The following is a 20,969-nucleotide window of genomic DNA, read 5'->3' on the forward strand; positions in this document are numbered from 1 at the left end:
ATTGAGAGACTTTTTACTGAATGGCTGTAGACTGAACACTTTTCTTTAAGTCTAAAATACACTTAGAGGTATGCACTTAATAGAGAAAACTAAACAAAGCGTCACAGCATTTAAAGACACATTTGACACAAAGTCTTTAGTCGACATGGACACTTGTCAAACCATAACATTTGTCTTCGACAAGAAAATGAAACAAACTATGTATATTTCTATTTTCAACATATTTCTGTATATTTTAAAATTTTCATTCAGTACTGGCTGGCAGATTGTTAAAGTGATGGTAGCAGTAGGGCTGAACGATTTGAGAAAATAATCTAATTGCGATTTCTTTTCCCCAATACTGCAATTGCGATTTGAAAGGCAACTATTTCTAAAGTTCCTCATCTTATCTATTTTCCAACAAACACAAGCAATAAATCATTTTATATTAGAAAAAAAACACAATTTTAGATAAAACAAAGGCTAAAAAATTTTGAGAAAATATTTAATTGTGATGATTTCAACCTGTATTGCAAATCGGACATGAATCCTTGTATTGAAGGGAGTGATCATTTTGATGTAACTCTCATATTCAATAAGAAAAACATACAAAAATGAAGAAAATAGGATTTTGTTTGTAGACTATTCTTTAAAAATGGCACTTGAATGATTGCATAACATGTAAGTCATAACATCACCGCTGCAAAAAAGTTTTAAACTGGTATTTTCAGGTCAAAGAAATATTGCACCTTCTGCGATTTGAAAATTGCAGCTGTCCATATTGCGATTCAATCTAATTTGCAATTAACTGCCCAGCCCTAGTCAGCAGCTGGCTGAAACAAAATGGATTTCTAAGTTTTGATAATGATGCCCTCCTGTCCCTGTCTGCATGTTTATTCAGCCTCTTCATTAGAGGCACACAGTGACTGTAATTCTCTTATTATCAAGAGCTTAGCTATATTTTTGTATGAAATGTGCTATGCTAACAAGGTTTATTTAGACTATTTATGATCCAATCCAATATGCTTTATTTCCCCCGATTCTGTCAACAGGAAAATAGCCAGGAAACAAATTTCTGCCTCTCAAAATCTGTTCTTATTGCATTGCATGCCTGTTAGACTGCACATTGAATTTCAAGACCTCCATCCATTTTTACACCACTTATCTCATTCAGGGTTGTGTGGACTGGACAACCTGGCATGCTCACGCTGAAACCTACGGCCAATTTAGTGTCACCAATTAACCGAACGAGCATGTCTTTGGTGGTGGGAGGAAGCCGGAGTACCCAGAAAGAACCCACAAATGCACAGGGAGAACATGCAAACGCCACACAGAAATGCCATAACGAACCAGGAACAAAACACGTTCTGATCAGATCCCAAAAAAGGAACTTTCTGGAAAAAGTGTGTGATTTTATTTCTGATTATTATTTTCAATGTCACACTTTAATGTTTGGACAAAGGTTCCTGTAACTTTTTTATTTGCCTGCGTGGATCTTAAACCACCATGAGTTAAGAGGGCGGCAGAAGCTCCAGGATCTGTTCCAGAGTGGAGGAAATTTCTCTCAAAGGCCAAAAATTACACAACGCTTCTCTGATGTACTGTGTCACTTCTCAACCTCAAAGCACCAAAACAACAAGAATATTTCCTATGACATAACCAAACTGTGCCATAACAGCTGGTTGTTACAAAATTCAATTAGTCTTGGCTCTTACTCTTGAACACACAAGGTCTCATGTAATAATACCACATGGTAGTAAAACAGGGAAGTGACTGGCAGAAGATGTATGAAAAAGTAGAAATTAACATTTGAATGTGCAAAAACAATAAGTACAAAAGAAGTAAATTTGTAATGTTATTTTGTCTTCAGCAACATCCTGTTGATAAAATATTCAGCATCTAATAGTGAAATCCATCAGGTAAAAGGGGGTCTGGATGTGACCCCTGATTTGGTTTAAGCATCAGACATTTCTTTCTCAGCATTCTGATCAATGTTTGTACATCAATTTGTGCTTTCTGCACCATTTCCAACCAGATTCTAGTCATGTGTATTTTAAATCTTCTTCAGTATCAGGCAAATTTTCCGCCCAATGTTAAAAGTGGACATTTAAGAGTTCTTCTGAATTCCTACAGCTGTATCATCATCAACAGTATCTTTTATAAGACGCCCAAGCAACACAACTCTATTTTTGAAAAGTTTCACCTGAATTTCCATCATGACAGTTATGATGTTGTAAAATCTTACCAGCAACCAACAACACAAACCAACTATTACAACAGTCATGAGGGTTCCTATTTAACATGAAATGTTGCATTACAATTTTACATTTAAAGAGGAACACAACATCAGGCGCTCTCCTTTTTCTGATCTCCTGCAGAGCCAACAACCTCTACTGACAAAAACATGTGAGGTGGAAATGAGTGCTGATTATCATCTAGTTTATCGCTCCTAGATTGTGATTCTAAATGGATATAATAAATGTAAAACATTAAAGAAATGTCCACATATGTATGTCGGAAGTTATAGATGGGTGCAACACTAAAGTGTAGTGTGCTGGATGTGTAGATAAATAAATCTTATGGGTCAACTTTCCAAGTCAGAATATCCAGAATCCTATCCCTGCTTGCTGCTTATTGTTGAGTATTAGCAGAACAACATCCAGATGAGTTGCTTAACATTCGTTGCTGGTTCTTCACAGTCTGCTCAGTCTTTGTACTCACCTTATGCAGGTTCTTTAGTTTGGGAGGCAGGTTGTCTCGGATCATCTTCATGGCTTTGAGTGGTGGCTCGTTGAAGTATGGCGGCTCTCCGTCGACCATCTCAATGACCATGATCCCTAGAGACCAGATATCCACCTGCACACAGTGAGGACACGTGATCAGCAAGGAGAATGGTGGGCATGCTGGGAGGTACAGGTCATAAACTATGATAAAACACTGTCAGATTCGTACCTCTGGTCCATAAGGCAGTCTGGAAATAAGCTCTGGTGCCATCCAGTATGGTGTCCCAACCAGAGACTTCCTTCTTTGCACTTCTTTAGACACCTGAGCGCAGAAGCCAAAGTCTGACAGCTTCACCTGCAAAGCGAATACAGAGAAATTTTTATTCTCCTTTATCTTGCATTTATGATCTACATTAGGATCCATATTAGTTCTGTTATGTCCGTTAATATCATTACATTTAGCTCAAATGCAGTAGGCCTACTAGAGATAATTGTTTGCAGAGAACATATTTTTAAACACAACTTTTTCATATTTCACAGACCTTAGATAACACAACACCCAACTAATTTACACTGTATGGTGTCACAGGACTAGAAATAGATGTCTAAAGGAATGTGTGGTGCTGCAGCCCAGACGTTTTATCATTCTACTGTGCATTAGTGAAACGTCTTTCAGAATATAAAAGATCACTGCAGAAGAAGAGCCAAATTGAGCTCAACAAAATAATATGTAAATCTGGGTGTCTGTGGCACATCTTTCATTTCAATGCTTCAACAGTTTCATGGTCCAGACTGTGTTATCTCTCCTGCAATGTTTAACATCTACCCCTCTTTCTGAGAAGGTCTGTGCATGGTTGAGAATGGCACAGAGAAGCAGCCTTTCATGTTGCCCACATGGGGGGACCTGCTCACCACAGCTGGCTCAGAAAGAGAAACGAAACAAAGTTTGCATGGGAGCAGATGTTTATGAACACTCCCACAAGCTAACACTTTAACAAGATGGCCGACACTGGCTTACTGAGCTTTAATAAAAGCATCAACAGCTTTCTTATTTATTAACACCAACATTAACACCAGACTGAACCAGAACAACAAGCTAATGTTTAACCTACTTTTCTTGACCTGACACACATTTGCGTTCAGACACACCAAACAAACCCACCCTTCTGCTGAGAAACACTTCAGGCTTGGTTAAGTCTGCTTCCTCTGCCAGGCAGAAGAAGTCAAACCCAACCCTGCACTGAAACAGCAGAACAAGCAGCAGGAAGCTTTCTGTGAGAAACTGTGGCCAAACCTTAGAGGTCTTCCTCAAATATATCAAAACAGCTAACGAAATCCAAAATATGTTGAAATCATCAATGTCCTCTTTTATGTTTATGAAACGTGCATATATGTAATATTTTTGCACAGGATGATTGAAAGCACAAGAAACAATCCATAAGTTTAAGTGTAAACGTTTTACACCTGATGCACACAGATTTTATTTGCGTCATGCATAATCTTTAAAACATACTATAAGATGCAGCAGGTGATTTTATGATTTATGAAAAAATGATTGCGAATGTTCATGAAATATGCAATGGGGGGGGGGTCTTGTGCATTAGGACACCCAGGTGATGGCAGAGGATAATTATGGTAAAGCAAAGCAGCTAAAAACATGAACGAAATGAAACAACAAAATGGTAGCTTTCAGTGGCAAATCTAGCTTCCTTTGTACATGTCTTTGGTGTAATACTGAGTGTTTCCATGGCAACAATAAACATATTGTGTCTGTCATGAGACGCCACATTACAACTACAAAAATTAAGGATTTCTCCAGCTTTGAAAAATAATAATTTGGACATTCCAGTGCAAAATCCTACATATGGTGCCTTTAATAATTATAGTAAGGCTTGGTTAATTCAGTGAAGTTTTTGCAGTATTTCTGAGATCACTCTAATAGCAACACTTTGTCACCACAGAGAAACCTGTTAACAAGACTTTAAGACACATAAAATAGTCCCTGCAGGTTTCTTTTTCTGCACAGTTATGCTCTGTGAGACAGAAAAAAACCCTTCTAGGTGACTGCTGGGTCTGCCTGGCCGAGCGTGCAGCAGTAGGCCGAGTCGATTGGTGAAACCACAACTCACAAAAGAAATTAAACCACAAACACTTGTCAGCTGTCATTGGGGGAGGCTGTGGTTTTCACTTTAACTCATCTTAGCTACACATGTGTTATATGCACATGCAGGTCATGATGGTGTAGATGCAAGAGACTCAGCAAAAAACCTGCACCATGTGTGCCTTACAAAAGGTAGACTAATGATCTAAATGGAGGGTGACGAAGCAAAATGTCATGATGTATGGAATAAAACTTAAATAAACAGCCCAGGATTTATTTTCTTTACTCCATGAAAGGGACAGGGATCAACAGGAGACAGAACTTTCATTGTTTTCAAACAAAACTCATGCACAATAAAGATGAATGACTAAAGTAGTGTATTAACACCTGAAAGAACATTTAACTGTGTATAAAATAAGGATATCGATAAGCTATGTACATTACAAATCATTTATTTCATCTTTCTTTGCAAAGCAGCTTATTTATGCCAGCATGCTGCACTGTGGTATGTGGTAGTGGGAACAAAACCCTTAACATGATTGCAAACTAGGGAAGCACAACAATATGCTGTAGTTCAACCCTGAATACACATGGGACTTTAATTGAAACCTGCCCCTTTCTGTCAAAACATGCTGCAACACTTGGCTAGTAAAAGGAACTAAGCCTTAAACTGGATGGCCTTTTATTCAAATTTTAACAGTGACTTCAAGTGCTTAAATATTAAGATACAGCATGACGCAAAATACTCAATCAAACTTTGCAGTAAATTCAGCAACAACAGCTGCTGCCAAGCAACGTGAACAACAGATGTCATGTCAAGACGTCGATCAACTCTAAATCTTTATTCTCAATTTGCAACGACTAAACTGCCTATTATAAACCTTGATTCCTGTCTTTTGGTTAGTGCTGTAATACATCCTCTCATTTAAATGTGCACTGGGTGCATGCACCCCACTGCTGCAAAATTAATTTCCAGCAAGGCACGAAAATTAACTGCTGATTCAGTCCTATTGATTTTAATCATTTTATCACCTAGTGTGGCTTGTGCAAAGAATGTAAAATAGTTCTATTTATATGCAGGAAAGTTGGTAGATTTCTACTCAAAAGACTTTTCATCTTATATAACCATTGGAGTACTAATAAGACGTCAAAACCTGGACAAAGTCAAGAGCTGAACTACAGCACTGACAACATTCAGCTGGAGGTTTTGTCAGATACATGGCAATGATGTGGTTAAAATCAGAGCTTAGCAGAAACAAACATGGATAATATGAATTCTGCTACAGAAATGAGTATCCATTAACATCTAGCATACTCACTGGCAGACATGTGACAGAACATATTCTAACAGGACTAAGACCAAAGACTGTTGGACACAGAGACTATGTTTGGATGAAGGCTGTGACACATCAGAGGTTTCATGTTAGTTTCATTTTTTGCAGAAAGCAGAAACTTGCCTGACGACAGGCAGGAAGTAGACCAGCATCAGCAGCAGTGGTTAGCAGACAGATACCTAGTTCCTTTTTCAAACCAACAGTTTCCTTTATTTATCATAAAAGTAGGTTAAGTTCACTGTTTCTGTCCTTGGTGGGGATGATGTGCTGCGATATTTTCCCCCTATGAAAGTCATGACAGGAAGTTTTTGTGCAAATTATGAATGATCTCTGTATGCATTAAGTGTCATCACATTTTACTGGGTCAGTTGAGCATAACAGATCCATAATAAATGTTATTCACGAAGAGTTATGAAAATAGAAATAAGCCACTATGCACTTTAAAGAGTAACTAAACCTCAGAGTTTCGGCTGAAGTGCATCAACCCAAGATTTTTAAAAAAACACCTTCTGAGCATGGACAGGTGAGGGAGAAGGCACGCCCACTTCTGGGTTTTTATTTTTATTTTTATTTCATTTTTATTCTTGGTTCTCCTTTTATTACAAAATGTTTCAAATCTGGGTTTTTATGATGTCCCCCTAAATTGACACCATCATTTTTTGTGCTTAGAATGTTCAGCTAGTTTTTGTGATGTTGGAGTTGCACTGTTGGCTTGTTGTTGGGGTTTCATCTTTCTTGTGATGTTTTGCCATTGTGTTTGATGCTTTGTAATTGTGATTCTGCTTATTGTCAAAGCACTTTGTTAACCTCTGTTTTTAAAGGTGCTATACAAATAAAGTTTATTCTTATTATTATTCTGTCTTCATGCAACTATCATCATCAAAAAATCAAAAAAATCAAAAAATCATAATAAACTTTTCTGCTAACATGGCTTTTATTATTCGCCATATCATAACAGAGGCAGACATATAACAAGCTACCTGAGTTTGAAAAAATAGTTTATGCTCACATAGAAGTCACAAGTTTGTAAATTATCTGCCTCATTTTAAGAAAGACACATTTTATTTGCAATCTCAGAGAAAAGAACTAGAGTATCTACAATCCTACAGTGTCACAGTGATATCTCTGATTGGTGGAGTCCGCTGTAACCATGGAAATGTAGACCAACCCTGCAAACTTCAACTACTGGTTGCCACCACTGAAGTGACTGTGGTTTTTTACAACACAAAAACTGGCACCAAGTTCATTGCCTGCCACACATCAGCCAAAAGAAAAATTAAACTGCAGTAGCCAGGTTTCAATCTGAAGAGGACAGCTACTTAGCATATTTTTTACACAACACATAAACTTAAGATACTTTCTACTCCAATGCTGAGATTTGGATCAAAATTGATCAACAGAACTACTTAATAGCCATAATCATAGGTTTTTATCTGAGAAAATGGTCTGTGGTCTGGGGGTTTAGCAGCCTCAGCAACACTGTGTAAACTGATATAAAAGCAGATGTTTGAAACTGAAGAGAAAACCGGGGTTCAGTTTAATCTGTATGAAATAACACACTGAATACTGTTCTCTTCTTTAGCAGCTAGTCATCAAGTTTTCTGCACTTTTGACATTTTTAAGGAAGCATTAATAAAGCCTTTAACCCCAGCCGTTATTCATTTTAAAAACTGTGCTTCCTGATTCGAAAGAACTAAAGAGCAGTTAAGAAATCTGGAGTTATGCAGAAAACTAGGGTGTGAGGTATGAGTTACATACTCGGCCATCATGAGTGAGGAGGATGGAGTCGCTCTTTATGTCTCTGTGGATTACACCCTGTGTGTGGAGGACAGACAACGCCTTCAGGACAGACAGGCACACGGTGGCAATCTGCTCCTCGTTCATCCTGTGGAAAGACATGGAGATTTGTCACTTATAATTTTAACCAGCTTTGTTTGGGCTGTTGAGTTGGTCCTCTTGGATCGTCTCCAGCAAGGTGTGATCCCCTGTGATGACCCGCATCAAAAAACAGATCTTTGCACTTAAGAAATACAAAAGATTTTAGAATATTTTAAGATAAATAATCAGATAATGTGCTGTTTTAAAGACTTGAATGGTGACAGTCATAGTGCTCTGCCTGTTGGTTCACACATCAGACAACACTGCCCTCTTATGGAAAGGAACGGTTTTAATAAATGCAGGATTTAATAAGAACAAATCAAAGTAGGACACAGACGAACGGCCAAGCAGTAATACTAAATCATAAGATTAAAAAAAAAAACTTGATTAAAAAAGATTAATCAGTCACCAAAGAGGAAAGGTAGCAGTGTTGACACACACTTTTAAACATCAGATTTAAGACTTTTTAAGACCCGAACTGAGAAAAATGAATACTACATACTAGGGCTGAACAATCTGGGAAAATAATCTACACACATGGACAAAATTGTTGGTACCCCTCTGTTAATGAAAGAAAAACCCACAATGGTCACAGAAATAACTTGAATCTGACAAAAGTGATAATAAATAAAAATTCAATGAAAATTAACCAATAAAAATCAGACATTGCTTTTGAATTGTCGTTCAACAGAATTATTTCAAAAAAGAAACTCATGAAACAGGCCTGGACAAAAATGATGGTACCCATAACTTAATATTTTGTTGCACAACCATTTGAGGCAATCACCGCAATCAAATGATTTCTGTAACTTTCAATGAGACTTCTGCACCTCTCAGCAGGTATTTTGGCCCACTCCTCATGAGCAAACTGCTCCAGTTGTCTCAGGTTTGAAGGGTGCCTTCTCCAGACGCCATGTTTCAGCTCCTTCCACAGATGTTTAATAGGATTTAGATCAGGGCTCATAGAAGGCCACTTCAGTATAGTCCAATGTTTTGCTCTTAGCCATTCTTGGGTGTTTTTAGCTGTGTGTTTTGGGTTATATCCTGTTGCAAGACCCATGACCTGTGACTGAGACCAAGCTTTCTGACACTGGGCAGCACATTTCTCTCTAGAATACCTTGATAGTCATGAGATTTCATTGTACCCTTCACAGATTCAAGACACCCTGTGCCAGACGCAGCAAAGCAGCCCCAGAACATAACAGAGCCTCCTCCATGTTTCACAGTGGGGACAGTGTTCTTTTCTTGGTATGCTTCATTTTTGCGTCTGTGAACATAGGGCTGATGTGCCTTGCCAAAAAGTTCCTGTTTTGTCTCGTCTGTCCATAGGACATTCTCCCAGAAGCTTTGTGGCTTGTCAACATGCAGTTTGGCAAATTCCAGTCTCGCCTTTTTATGATTTGTTTTCAACAGTGGTGGCCTCCTTCGATGCGATCTGACACTGATGTACCTTGACCTTGGAGTTCACCTTTAATGTCTTTGGAGGTTGTTCTGGGCTCTTTTGTTACCATTTGTATTATCTGTCTCTTCGATTTGTCATCAGTTTTCCTCCTGTGGCCACGTCCAGGGAGGTTGGCTACAGTCCCATGGATCTTAAATTTCTGAATAATATGTGCAACTGTAGTCACAGGAACATCAAGCTGCTTGGAGATGGTCTTATGGCCTTTACCTTTAACATGCTTGTCTATAATTTTCTTTCTAGACAAGAGAGAGACAACTCTCTCCTTCGCTTTCTCTGGTCCATGTTTAGTGTGGTACACACCATGTCACCAAACAGCACGGTGACTACTTGTCACCCTTTAAATAGGCCGACTGACTGACTACAAGTTTGCAGACACCTGTGATGCTAATTAGAGGACACACCTTGGTTGAACATGTCCCTATGGTCACATTATTTTCAATCTATTCTCGGGGTACCATCATTTTTGTCCAGGCCTGTTTCATGAGTTTCTTTTGAAAAAAAATTCTGTTGAACCACAGTTCAAAAGCAATGTCTGATTTTCATTGGTTAATTTTCATTGAATTTGTATTAATTATTACTTTTGTCAGATTCAAGTTATTTCTGTGACCATTGTGGGTTTTTCTTTCATTAACAAAGGGGTACCAACAATTTTGTCCACGTGTGTAATTGCGATTATTTTTTCCAATATTGCAATGGCAACTTAATGTGCGATTATTTTTTAAGTTCCACATCTTATGTATTTTCAATGAACAAGAGCAGTAAATCCTACTATATTTTAACCACCACAACATTAAATAGATTAAAGTAGTGCTGAATGATTTTAAATTTTTTTTAATTGCAATTATTTTGATTCATATTGCAAATTCAGTATGAATTGTTGTATTGAAAGGAACGCTCATTTTCATGTCATTCTCATTTTGATTTAGAAAAACTTAAAACAACCAAAGTAGGATTTTTGCAAACTATTCTAAAACAATGTTACGCTTAGATGTTTGCATGATGGGTGGAACATATCTCTGCTGCATACATTTTTTTATTCAACTGGTATTTTAACACATTTTTCATTTCAAAGAAATATTGCGATTTAATCTTAATTTTGATTAATTGCCCAGCCCTACTACATACGCTGCAAAAATGAAAGGGTTGTGAGATTTCTCAGTACACCAGAGCCAGACTGTTTGATTTAATTAGCTGTTTATAGACTGTCAAATGGTATTGGACAAAGATGTTTTCTGGTCATAAACACTTAACTTTGGTGACTTCTGGAACATTTATAGCCTCTATTCTTTAAATAAACTGTAAACTGGAATCTAATTATCATGTTTTTTTAGCAGGGGAATTAAGATGATTGTAATGATTAAAACGAAAAACGCTTTTTTCTATGAAGATCAGTCAAAATAAGAAATATAGACAGGTGAATAAATTTTTTTTTCATCATCCCTACATTGTTTCTTTGTGTTAAGGCATGAAGTTGAGCTAAAATTCAAGCAGTCAAATGCATGGTCAAATAAAAATATATTCAGTGCCTTGAAAATAAAATTGTTCAAATTAGAGTTTCAAAGAAACCCTACAGAAGGCCTGTCTCTCACCTGGTGTGCGTCACAATGTCAGTGAGGGCTCCACCCTCCAGAAACTCCATGACGACCCAGAGCTCGTCTCCAACCAGGTAGCTGTTGTACATCTCCACCACATTCTCATGGTGGTAGTCTCGCATGATCACCACCTTTTAGTCACAACAGGACACAAAGAGAGAGAGCACAAATGTGTTAATCAGTAGATTCAAGAGAGGAGCGAGGCCAAGAAGGCAGGTAAAGAGAATACTGAAATAATATCATCAGGGGATGGGGGAAAACTTTACAAGCCCATTTAAAACAGAACTTAGAGATTTATGATCAGACTCGTCATTTGTCTAAATTGTCAGTTACATGCCACAAACTTGGGGTCACTTATAACTTCTTACAAAACATGAAGGAAGCAAAACAGTTAAATTAAAAGAAAAAATATTACTTGTCCTATAAGGAATAAAGCAGTTGTAATGCAGTAAACCATCCAGCATTCTGTCTCTGCTCTCACTGATTACATGGAGCGTTTCATGATCACTCTTAGAGAAAACAGTTTTTACCTCATTGAAGAGGAGTTCTCTGCGCTGCTGTTTCCTCAAGTCCATCTTCTTCACAGCCACCAGCTTCCCAGTGGTCTTCACCGTGGCGATACACACGATCCCTGTGGACCCTTCCCCTATTTTAATGTAATGGTCCAGGTAGGTCCGTGGATCACCTGGATCCACCACCATCTGTAGCGCCGCTCTGAACTGCTCATGAGAAACCCTCTGAGGCTCCCTCTGCGGTGAGCGGCCTTGAGGGGGAGCGCCTGATGAAGGTGGCCCAGAGGGCACAGGGGGCCGCGGGGCAGGGACGTTAGGGTGGGGCGTGTGAGGGTGCTGGGTGGCTTCGGGGGTCAGGCTTGGGTGTGAAGTGTGATGGGGGTGCGGGTGGCTTATAGGGGGTTTAGAGCCGGAGGAACCTCGTGTAGAGCCACCAGAGGGGCCGTTCTGAGGGGAGGGTTCATGATGTCGGACCGGCTGGAAAAACAGAAAGAGGAAAATCATCAACCACAAAAAAATAATGAATTAAAACAACCAACACAAAAAATAAACCACATGAACTAGTCTAAATAATCTGGTGTAAACTTTTTTCTTAGCGTTAGAGCAATTACGAGTCCCATAGTCAGAAAGTGCATAATCAAAGCATTTATAAATAACCCTGCTCTTTCACAGTAGGGCTAAATGATACATCATTTTACTACTGCAATGCTGTGGTCCACATACACAATAGTCACTGGATGTACAATGAAAGTCATGTAACCTGAAGCACATCATGCTGTAACTCCAGAGCTGTTTGATGACAGCTAAAACTGCAATTTTCTTGTTTTGAATAATTCACAAAGAGTAGGGTGTTCAAGGTTATAGCAAACCGTCATCAACAGACCAGATGCAAAAACTGCACCTATATTTTTGTCATCAATAATCTTCTTAGATTTTATTCTTATTAGATAAAATTGTTCTGTCCTTGTGCTGACCCTGTCTGCTCATGCAGCTGTGCCTACCTGTCCTGTGGGGCTTCGTCCACCCTCACTGTCTGTCCTTGGGTATGTGTTAAATGGCCTTGTGTTCTGCTGGGCATTCTTTATCACCCCCTCTGTCACTGGCAGGTTTGGTGTGCGGATGTTGGGTCCAGAGAGAGGCCTCTTGTCCCTTGGTGACTGGGGGCTGCCATCACGGACAGTATAGCTGGACTTTGGCCTGTGTTCACTGGACTGATCCCTGTGAGGCACCTGTTCCTGAAGAGAAGATGGTTTATATAAGTGGTGGACGGTTTTTTGGTTATGTCAAGAGAAAACATTTTCAGAAGAAAAAGAGATCAAATGAAGGGAACCAGAGGAGCTAAGCTACAGCAACTAGAAGACTTATCTGTGTAGCAGTTGAATTAAAGCAAATCAAACCAAATCTCTCAACACTTAATTTATCATTTCTGCTTTCTTCAGAGATATCTAGAACACAACATTTCTTTCTTGGTGAGGTAAACAAAAAAGACTAAGGCTACTGCTCTAGACTGAAGATGCTAACAGCTACAAAAAGGGCTCTATGCTCCAATGCACCAGCAATTTTCATTATTTCTCCGTAATTCTTTGTATCTGTTTTTCAAATGAGCAGTGAGATTTGATTTAACTGTTGTGTTAATAGTGGTGTCTTCTCATGCAATGTCTCTTAAACATGCCTGACAAGCTGCAAGTTTGACCACAGGCTTATTCACAGTGTAATTTTAAGGTGGGATATTTACACCTCTGTGGTGTATGTCTTCACATTGACTGTCAGAGAGCTGTGGATGGGGGAACATCAGTATTAAACAGTTTCAGAATTATACGATGTCTGCAGGTGTAATGATGGCAGAGCTTCGCTACAGCACCACTGTGGAATAGCAATATGAAAACAAATCAAGAGTTTGTCTCACAGATGTCTTTCGCCCAAAACAAACCTATTCCCTAAATGACCAGTTAGATGCCAGGTTTAATTTGGTGCAACACAACAGCTACTGACATCAGTGCAAGCTAGATTATTTTTTGTCAGCTGTTTATCCAATAAAACAGAGCATTCCTAAAAAAACGTAATTTCAATACTTAAGAGGATAATGGTCTTGCTCTGGAGTCTTCTGCAGTCTTTACCTGGTCCCGATCCCGTGGCGTTCTGTCTCTGTGAGGGGGAGGAGGGGGGCCTGAGCCTGGTCTGTCCCTGTGGACCCTGCTAGGCTCTTGGCCCCGAGGCTGCTGCTGTGGCCGACCCTGAACTCCGTCATCCCGCTGAGGAGGACGGAGCGCTCGCTGACTCTGACGGGGATCACCTCCACTCTGGTGGTCTGGTCTGGGTCGGTCTCTGAGAAACAGTGACATAAGGATCAGTGCTGGTGCTCAAGTTGGAAGAGCTTATCACCTCACATTCAGCACGTTTACATTCGGTAAGAAAAGTCGAATTATTGTGTTAGTCTGACTAGAACTAGACCTTTAAAATACTTGCAAAAACCTGTTGGGCATCTGTCCTGTCACATCACCATAAGCCTGAGGTGTAGCTTGCATTGTATTAATACCAAAAGTAAAGTTTAGATGTATATGAAATGTACGAAGGTTTAAAGTTTGTCCATGTTCTCACTGTTTAAAAGCAACTGGTTAGCAGCTTCTTAGCTTACTGAAAAAGTTTCAGTAATTACTGGCTGAAAAGGGGTATGTTGCAGGAACAAAAACATCAGTTCAGTCAAACAGCCTAATCAAGCTATAGCTGTAGTTTGGCTTAATTGTGCATGTAGACATACTGAATGACAGCATCTCTGAAGTCAGTTCAAACATCTCACATCTGTTTCACCTGCTGCTACTAAAGAAACAAGCAGGGATAAAATCCACACCCATTACCTGTCTTGTCTGTCTGAGTGTGTGTAGTGTCTGTGGTGGGGGTCTCCATTCTCCTGCCCCCCTCCTCCCCCTGAGGAGTCTTTACGTGGCTGTATGGGAGGACTGCCTCGTCGTAGGGAGTTGGAGCGAGTCACAGACATGGTGTCGAACTCATCCAATAGCCATGTAAGGGAGCCGTCCACTCCCAGCTTGTTGCCACGCACAATTGTCTGAGGATAAAAGAAAAATGCATTAGACCAGAATGAATAGTGCTGGACAAGATGTAGGACCTCACTAACTGCAGAAAAACACTAGTCTATTACCACTAAGTTGAATTTACAGTTGCTATTAAAACCAAATAATGAAATTCAGCACAGGTTTTGAATATGATATTTAGGATTTGGACCTCCCACCTTTCGTGGCTCTACAGTAGTGATGACCGTTGCATCGATGAACGGTTTGGGCCTTTTGGCAGTGTCTTCGATGAGCGACTGCCATTGTCGCGGCAATCCAACAAACTTCTGCTCCTGCTCGTCAAAGTCTGTATGTACACGATGCTCAAAGTTTGATGGAGCAGAGATCTGGATCCGAGACTTGTTTTTCTTTTTGGTAAACATGATGGCGGCTGGGGCAGCTGCAGCCAAGCATCAGACCTGCAGGGGGGAAGCAAGAAAAGTTGAGCAGGAAATACTGAGGGGAGTATGCAAATGTCAAGCATTCAAGTTGGACATGTAAAACACATCTTTGTGAATGATCACAACCATGCAAACAAGCATAGATGGCAAGTTGAAAAACACTGTTACTGTTTTTAAATTTGAAGATTATTCTTAATCTTCAATAGTGTTAAAATTGAGATGTTGATGCAGGCTCTGACAAGTTGAAACAATTTCTTCTACATTTAGCATCATTACCAGAAGCTACATGAGAGCTTTCAACACAGGAGCAACACAACTGAAAGAGTTTGTGCATGTGGTGCAGCAAATAAATTACATCCCAACTGCCCTACTTTCAGGTCATTGAGCATTTATTGCTTTAATGGCACTAAAACAGCCGTGGCCTTTAGCTGAAGGTCATCAGAAAGCTCAACAATAAGACAACTGCTTCTCTCCCATTATCAATGACAGAGCCACTACCCATGCTCCATTTTTACTCACAGGCACAACAACACAACAGAGTCTGCAGAGGGAGATAACATAAGAGCTGCTTCTCCAGTGTGTATCCTCGATGTCAACACTGACTGTCACAGCTCAGGTGTCACTCTCTGCTGGGTTATGTGTATGTATGTACGCACAGACTGACAAACACCAGCTCTCTTTCAGTCTGATAAAACTGATGCATGCTCTATTCTGGACTTTGCTTCTTTGAACAACACAGTATGGAAATTCTGTCACCAGTAGGCTCTTAATAAAAAAAAAACAAACAAAATATTACAAGTAGAGGCAGCTCTGCCCATCTTCTCTGTATACTTTTTGTTTTGAATTGAGGACTGTTCATTAAAAACTGCACTCCATACAGTGTATTTACTAAACAGTAAGACAATGTGTCTGATTCACTGTTGAGTTTCACATAATTTGAGAGAAAAGCTGTTAATAGTGGCCTTTCTGGTTCATGCTATTAGCTACTAGCAAAGGGATTGCTTGCAGCGCTCACCAGGTATGGCTTTTTTAACAGCTTTTCACTTTTATTATGAGAAATTCATTTAAGACACCAAAACATTGGTTTACTGTTAAGTATATACGCAGAGGTGGCACGCGGAGCAGTGAGCCTGGTCTCTACTTTGACCACGAAATGCCCAGTGAGGGTGCAACTACATACAGAGACGGAGTTCTAGACAGTTCTAGGGGGCGCTAGACAGATAGATGTTTGAATTTGGATCTTAGCTCAAAATGTTCAGGCCTTACAATGGACCCCGTGTTTGGTACCCTAAGCCAGTGGTTCTCAACACTGGGGTCGGGACCCCCTTGGGGTTTGGGAGACACTGACAGGGGGTCGCCAGATGTCTTTTAAAAAATAGAGAATATTTTTGAAATGCTACCAAACTGTATATTTTAGCCATTTCAATGAAATTATAAGCATGAAATGATTTAATAAAAATGTTTTATCCTGAGCTTTGGTGCTCGCATCCTAAATAGGCTTACTCTTCCCTCATTTAGGAGGGGTATGGGGTTTTTATATTGAAAATATCTATTTGTTCCACTTTTTAACCACCTTCCCTAACCAATTTTGACGCTATCATTGAAACTTTTTATCATTTTTTTGCACAATTTGGACCCTTTTTTGCCACTTTTTACTCACTTTTGACACTTAACACCAATTTTGCCTGACTGTAACCAGATTTCATCACCTTTTCCCCACCAATTTTAACAAGTTTAACACATTGTTAACACTTTTTTGGGTCAATTTTTACCTATTGTTGCTTCTTTTGACCAGATATCAGCACTATTAGCCCCTTTCTTCACTTTAGATACCCATTTTTTTCCATTGTAACCAAATTTCACTATTTGTGATGTCCATTTTTTTCATTTTTACTCATTTCTGTCAAATTTTGCATATTTTTCCACCTAAGTTAACCAAATGTTGCCAGTTTCAACCATTTTTCCACAATTAATTCCCATTTCACCAAATTTGCTACATTATTGCCACATTACTCATTACTGCCATACTTTTCTTATGTTTGCCACTTCTGACCCATTTCTGCTACTTTCAAAATCCCATTTCACCATTTTTTCCACCAATTTTTGAGAAGACACAAAGGCACAAATGAATAAGAAAATATATCTGGGATATTTGTTGCTTTGGTAAGAGTTATTATTCGGGTGAAAAGTAAGGATATCACAACTTAACCTAAACATGCAGTTTGATAAGGTCCCAGAAAGCTCCCCCCTCTATGAGCGGCCTAGTTTGCACATGACTATTCTTGAATATGCATGGCTGTTCAACCACCTTCAGGTACAGTGGGGGTCCCTGGTCCCTGGCACTTTTATTTGGGGGGTTGCGGGCTGAAAAGGTTGAGAACCACTGCCCTAAGCAACTAACTATACCTGATGGCACAGCTGTGCTTTTTGCTGATAGTTGAAGCTACTATATGCTTTAAACTACAAATGTGTACAGCCAATATATCAGCAGTAAATATCTGTGGATTTTTTTCATATCTGCTGATACTAATATCATGCTAATAATATCATGCTAGGGGTGCACCGATTGCAATTTTCTGGCCGATCACCGATCACTGATCTTTAAAAAGCCTGACCTGCTGATTCCGATTTTGGCTGATACCAATTTTTTTTTATAACTGACAGCATACATCTTCAATGTTTCAATCTTATTTCATTGAATAACATTGAACAATACCCGTGAAACAATACAAACTTGTTGTTTTAACTGCACATGAGGTAGTTCTCTTAAATATAAATGAAAAGTTTAAAGCATTGCTGTCCAAACGACTAAATATCTATTCCTTTTGTCTTTCATTCTTCACATTTTAGTAAGTAGATGCATATGAAACCGATCTTATCCACCAATCTTATTTACAAGGATCGACCGATCACAGATCTCCTAAAATTAAGGAAATCGGTACAATACCGATTTTGGCCAATCGATCGGTGCACCCCTATATCATGCATCCCGGAAAGGCAGCCTTCTGTAGCAGTTCCAACTGCATAATGTAGCAGCCTTTCATGTACCATCAAACACCTCCATGGCAATGATAAACAAATTCACAGTGATTCTGGCATGACAGCGACTGTAGCACGACATGTCCCATCACTACTACAAATATAAAGAATTTCTCTGGTTTTAATAAACAGTTATACAATATACTAGGTGATGTGAAACTTCAACAAAAACATATATTACATAGGACTGGAGTATTCATTTTTAATCAATATAGACATTTCAGTGCAAAAAATCCCCACACTGTAGTTTAACAAATAACTCTGACTTTAACTTATCAGTGTGTAAAAGTGGGAGGAACTGCCTTTTAGAGCTTTTGTCAGCACTGGTACCTGAACTACATCTACTCACACTGATCCAAAGACTAAGGGTGACCATTGTAAGTTATTTCATGTTCTTAGCCAGTAACAGGGAGTATATCATAATTGTTCTGCCTCTAATCAGTGAAGTTATTTGCATCGGCTGCTGCTATAGCCGGCTAAAAACAAACAATGGGACAAACTCATCTCTGCAGCACCAAGTGTTTCACCCTCCACCTCTGTCAGTGGGAATCAAAGGAGACACTCCCAGTAGTCAAACATGGGCTCGCCAGGGATCTATGTGTCATAAGCAAAACCTGGTCCTGCTGAACAGCTGACCAGATGGGGGCTGCAGGATTGGTGGAGCAACTAAAACAGCATCTCTTCTTGTTTATGTGCAAAACCCTGACCAAACACTTCAAAAGAGAGGAACAAAAACAGCCGAGGTTGCACAGGAGCACCGCAGTGGGGCAGGCGGGTGGTGGGCGGTGGAGCCAAGTGAGAGGGCAATCAGGGCGGGTCAGAAGTGAGAGGGCATGAGTCATGCTGTCCACAGATTTAATAAAGTCTTTCACAGCAGGAGTGTTTGAAGTGGAGCAGGACCCACCCAGAAACACACTGAGAGAAGAGGGTTCACAGCCAACAACACAACCTCGACACAGAACTTCAACACAAAACTCAACTACAAACAGAGTGAAGAAATTAGGGTAAGGTGTGGGTACCTTTGTTTATAACAGGCGGTAGTGTGGAGAACAGATGAACACTCGTTATGGAATGGTTCAAAGCCATGAGTTTACATCATGTGCAACACATGTATGTGTTTAATTAGCAGCTTATTTATACAGCTCAGGGTTTTAATGCGAGCCCAAATAGGAAAACAAATCCATGAGTACCACAGTAAATTCTAAGTTACACAACACCCCTATAAATCCTTCCCACTGTTGCTAACATTTTATTCTCATATGTTTATCATTTTCAGCATGTCTTCCATCATACTGCAGGAATATTAACTTTTTCAAAAGATATGAAATCCCATTTTCTTCATTTATAAAACAGCTGCAAGTAAAAAGGAAAATGTGGTTTGTCAGTCGCCTAGACAACAGAAACACAATGAATTCAGGTCCTGGCTAAGATACATGCTCAGTATCTAAAAAAAATAAAATAAAAAAGTTTAATCTCCACCCAACTACCCACTGTGGGTTTTTAAACCATTAGCCAAACTATCTCATAACAGTAAGGTTGCAACACTGGTGATAAATGCCTCTTTTCAGTCATAATGAGTGTAGTGACAGCATAGAGGAGGCGTATTAATCACTGCAGAGGCCCATCATTAGTGTTCAGCTGAGACAGCAACACAGCCAATCAATGCATCTGAACTCTGGAACACAGTGAGACACAACTGCCTTAAGGAAGAATCTAATTAATGGAGACTGAAGGAGGAGGCTGAAGAAATGATCTTATCATCTACAGAGAACAATATTATACACTAATATGTACATGATGAGCCCTATATTTGATCAGTGAGATGGGCTGATAGCTAATGGCTGCAGTCTTAATATCTTATTGAAAGCATAAGGAGCTTTACAGACTGTAAATCAGTATGAAACACTGTCATGCGGGGATACAGAAACACACTGAGCCTCTCATAATCACAGACAGCGGTCTGGCAGTGAATCATGGAGGATTGTGGCCTTTCAGAGTTTTTTGGAGTTATCTGGAACCCTTCGCCTGAGGGCTGTGGGTGAAAAACAAGATTTAAGTGCTGCTGACAAGAGCCAAGACATGATAAGTTTTGAATGCTATGGAGGCAGAGTGGAAAACATCCAACAGATTACTGTTACCTCAGAGATTTTATGATATGAGATTGAGCTTTTTTTCTAGTAAGCATGCTTGTAATTGGTTCTTTGTAGCACGGTAAAATGGGTGCAATCAAGGGCTTAAAATGCACCTTAGACAGAGTCACGTTTTAGGTTCTGTCAAAAGGGACTATGTTAGGACTAACATGTTTTATAAATAGGCTATATTTTTACTGGGATTCTTACACAAATTCAGTATTTCAAATCATTTTAAAGTCAGGGGAATTCTTCAGTTTAGTAACGGTAACGGGACATGTCTTCACTGCCATGACAGACAGGACATGCCTATTGTCCACTGAAGCACACCAGATATAACATCAGAGACCGCTACAAAAGGAAGCAGGAACTACAACTAGACAGTTTTTGTTCTGTTCAATTCAATTCAATTCAAGTTTATTTTTATAGCACACTTAAAACAACTTCAGTTGACCAAAGTGCTTCACATGAAGGAACAGCAAAAACTGTAAAATACAATACACACACATAATATCATTTATAAAAGCAGACTGTTGCAGACTGTTGCTGCATCTCATGTTTGTTTTGGGATTCCTGCTTGTAACAGACCACCTTATTCCGTGATTATTATTGGACAAAACAGAACACTTGGGGACATCATCTTGAGTATTTTGAAATACACACTGCTATTTTTAACTATTCTTTAGACCACAGGAAAGCTAAAGAGACTCATTAATCTCGTATTTATTGGCTGGCTTCAGTGTAACTCTGG

General features: G+C 39.4%; 1 protein-coding gene across 2 annotated transcripts in view; it reads right to left on the minus strand.

Annotated features, from left to right (window-relative positions):
* The window catches only part of pak4 (p21 protein (Cdc42/Rac)-activated kinase 4), a 52,284-nt gene that overhangs the window by 7,541 nt on the left and 23,774 nt on the right, over window positions 1-20,969 (minus strand). For both annotated transcript variants that reach the window (XM_041800904.1, XM_041800911.1), the window contains exons 2-10: window positions 14,829-15,068; window positions 14,437-14,645; window positions 13,699-13,906; window positions 12,583-12,816; window positions 11,600-12,058; window positions 11,067-11,200; window positions 7,896-8,022; window positions 2,932-3,057; window positions 2,701-2,835 (exon numbers count right to left, since the gene is read on the minus strand). In XM_041800904.1, coding sequence (XP_041656838.1) covers window positions 2,701-2,835; window positions 2,932-3,057; window positions 7,896-8,022; window positions 11,067-11,200; window positions 11,600-12,058; window positions 12,583-12,816; window positions 13,699-13,906; window positions 14,437-14,645; window positions 14,829-15,032 — 1,836 coding nt within the window. In that variant the 5' untranslated portion in view covers window positions 15,033-15,068. The remainder of the gene's footprint in view (window positions 1-2,700; window positions 2,836-2,931; window positions 3,058-7,895; window positions 8,023-11,066; window positions 11,201-11,599; window positions 12,059-12,582; window positions 12,817-13,698; window positions 13,907-14,436; window positions 14,646-14,828; window positions 15,069-20,969) is intronic.

This window comes from Cheilinus undulatus, linkage group 2 (assembly GCF_018320785.1).
Source record: "Cheilinus undulatus linkage group 2, ASM1832078v1, whole genome shotgun sequence".
Classification (NCBI taxonomy): Eukaryota; Metazoa; Chordata; class Actinopteri; order Labriformes; family Labridae; genus Cheilinus; species Cheilinus undulatus.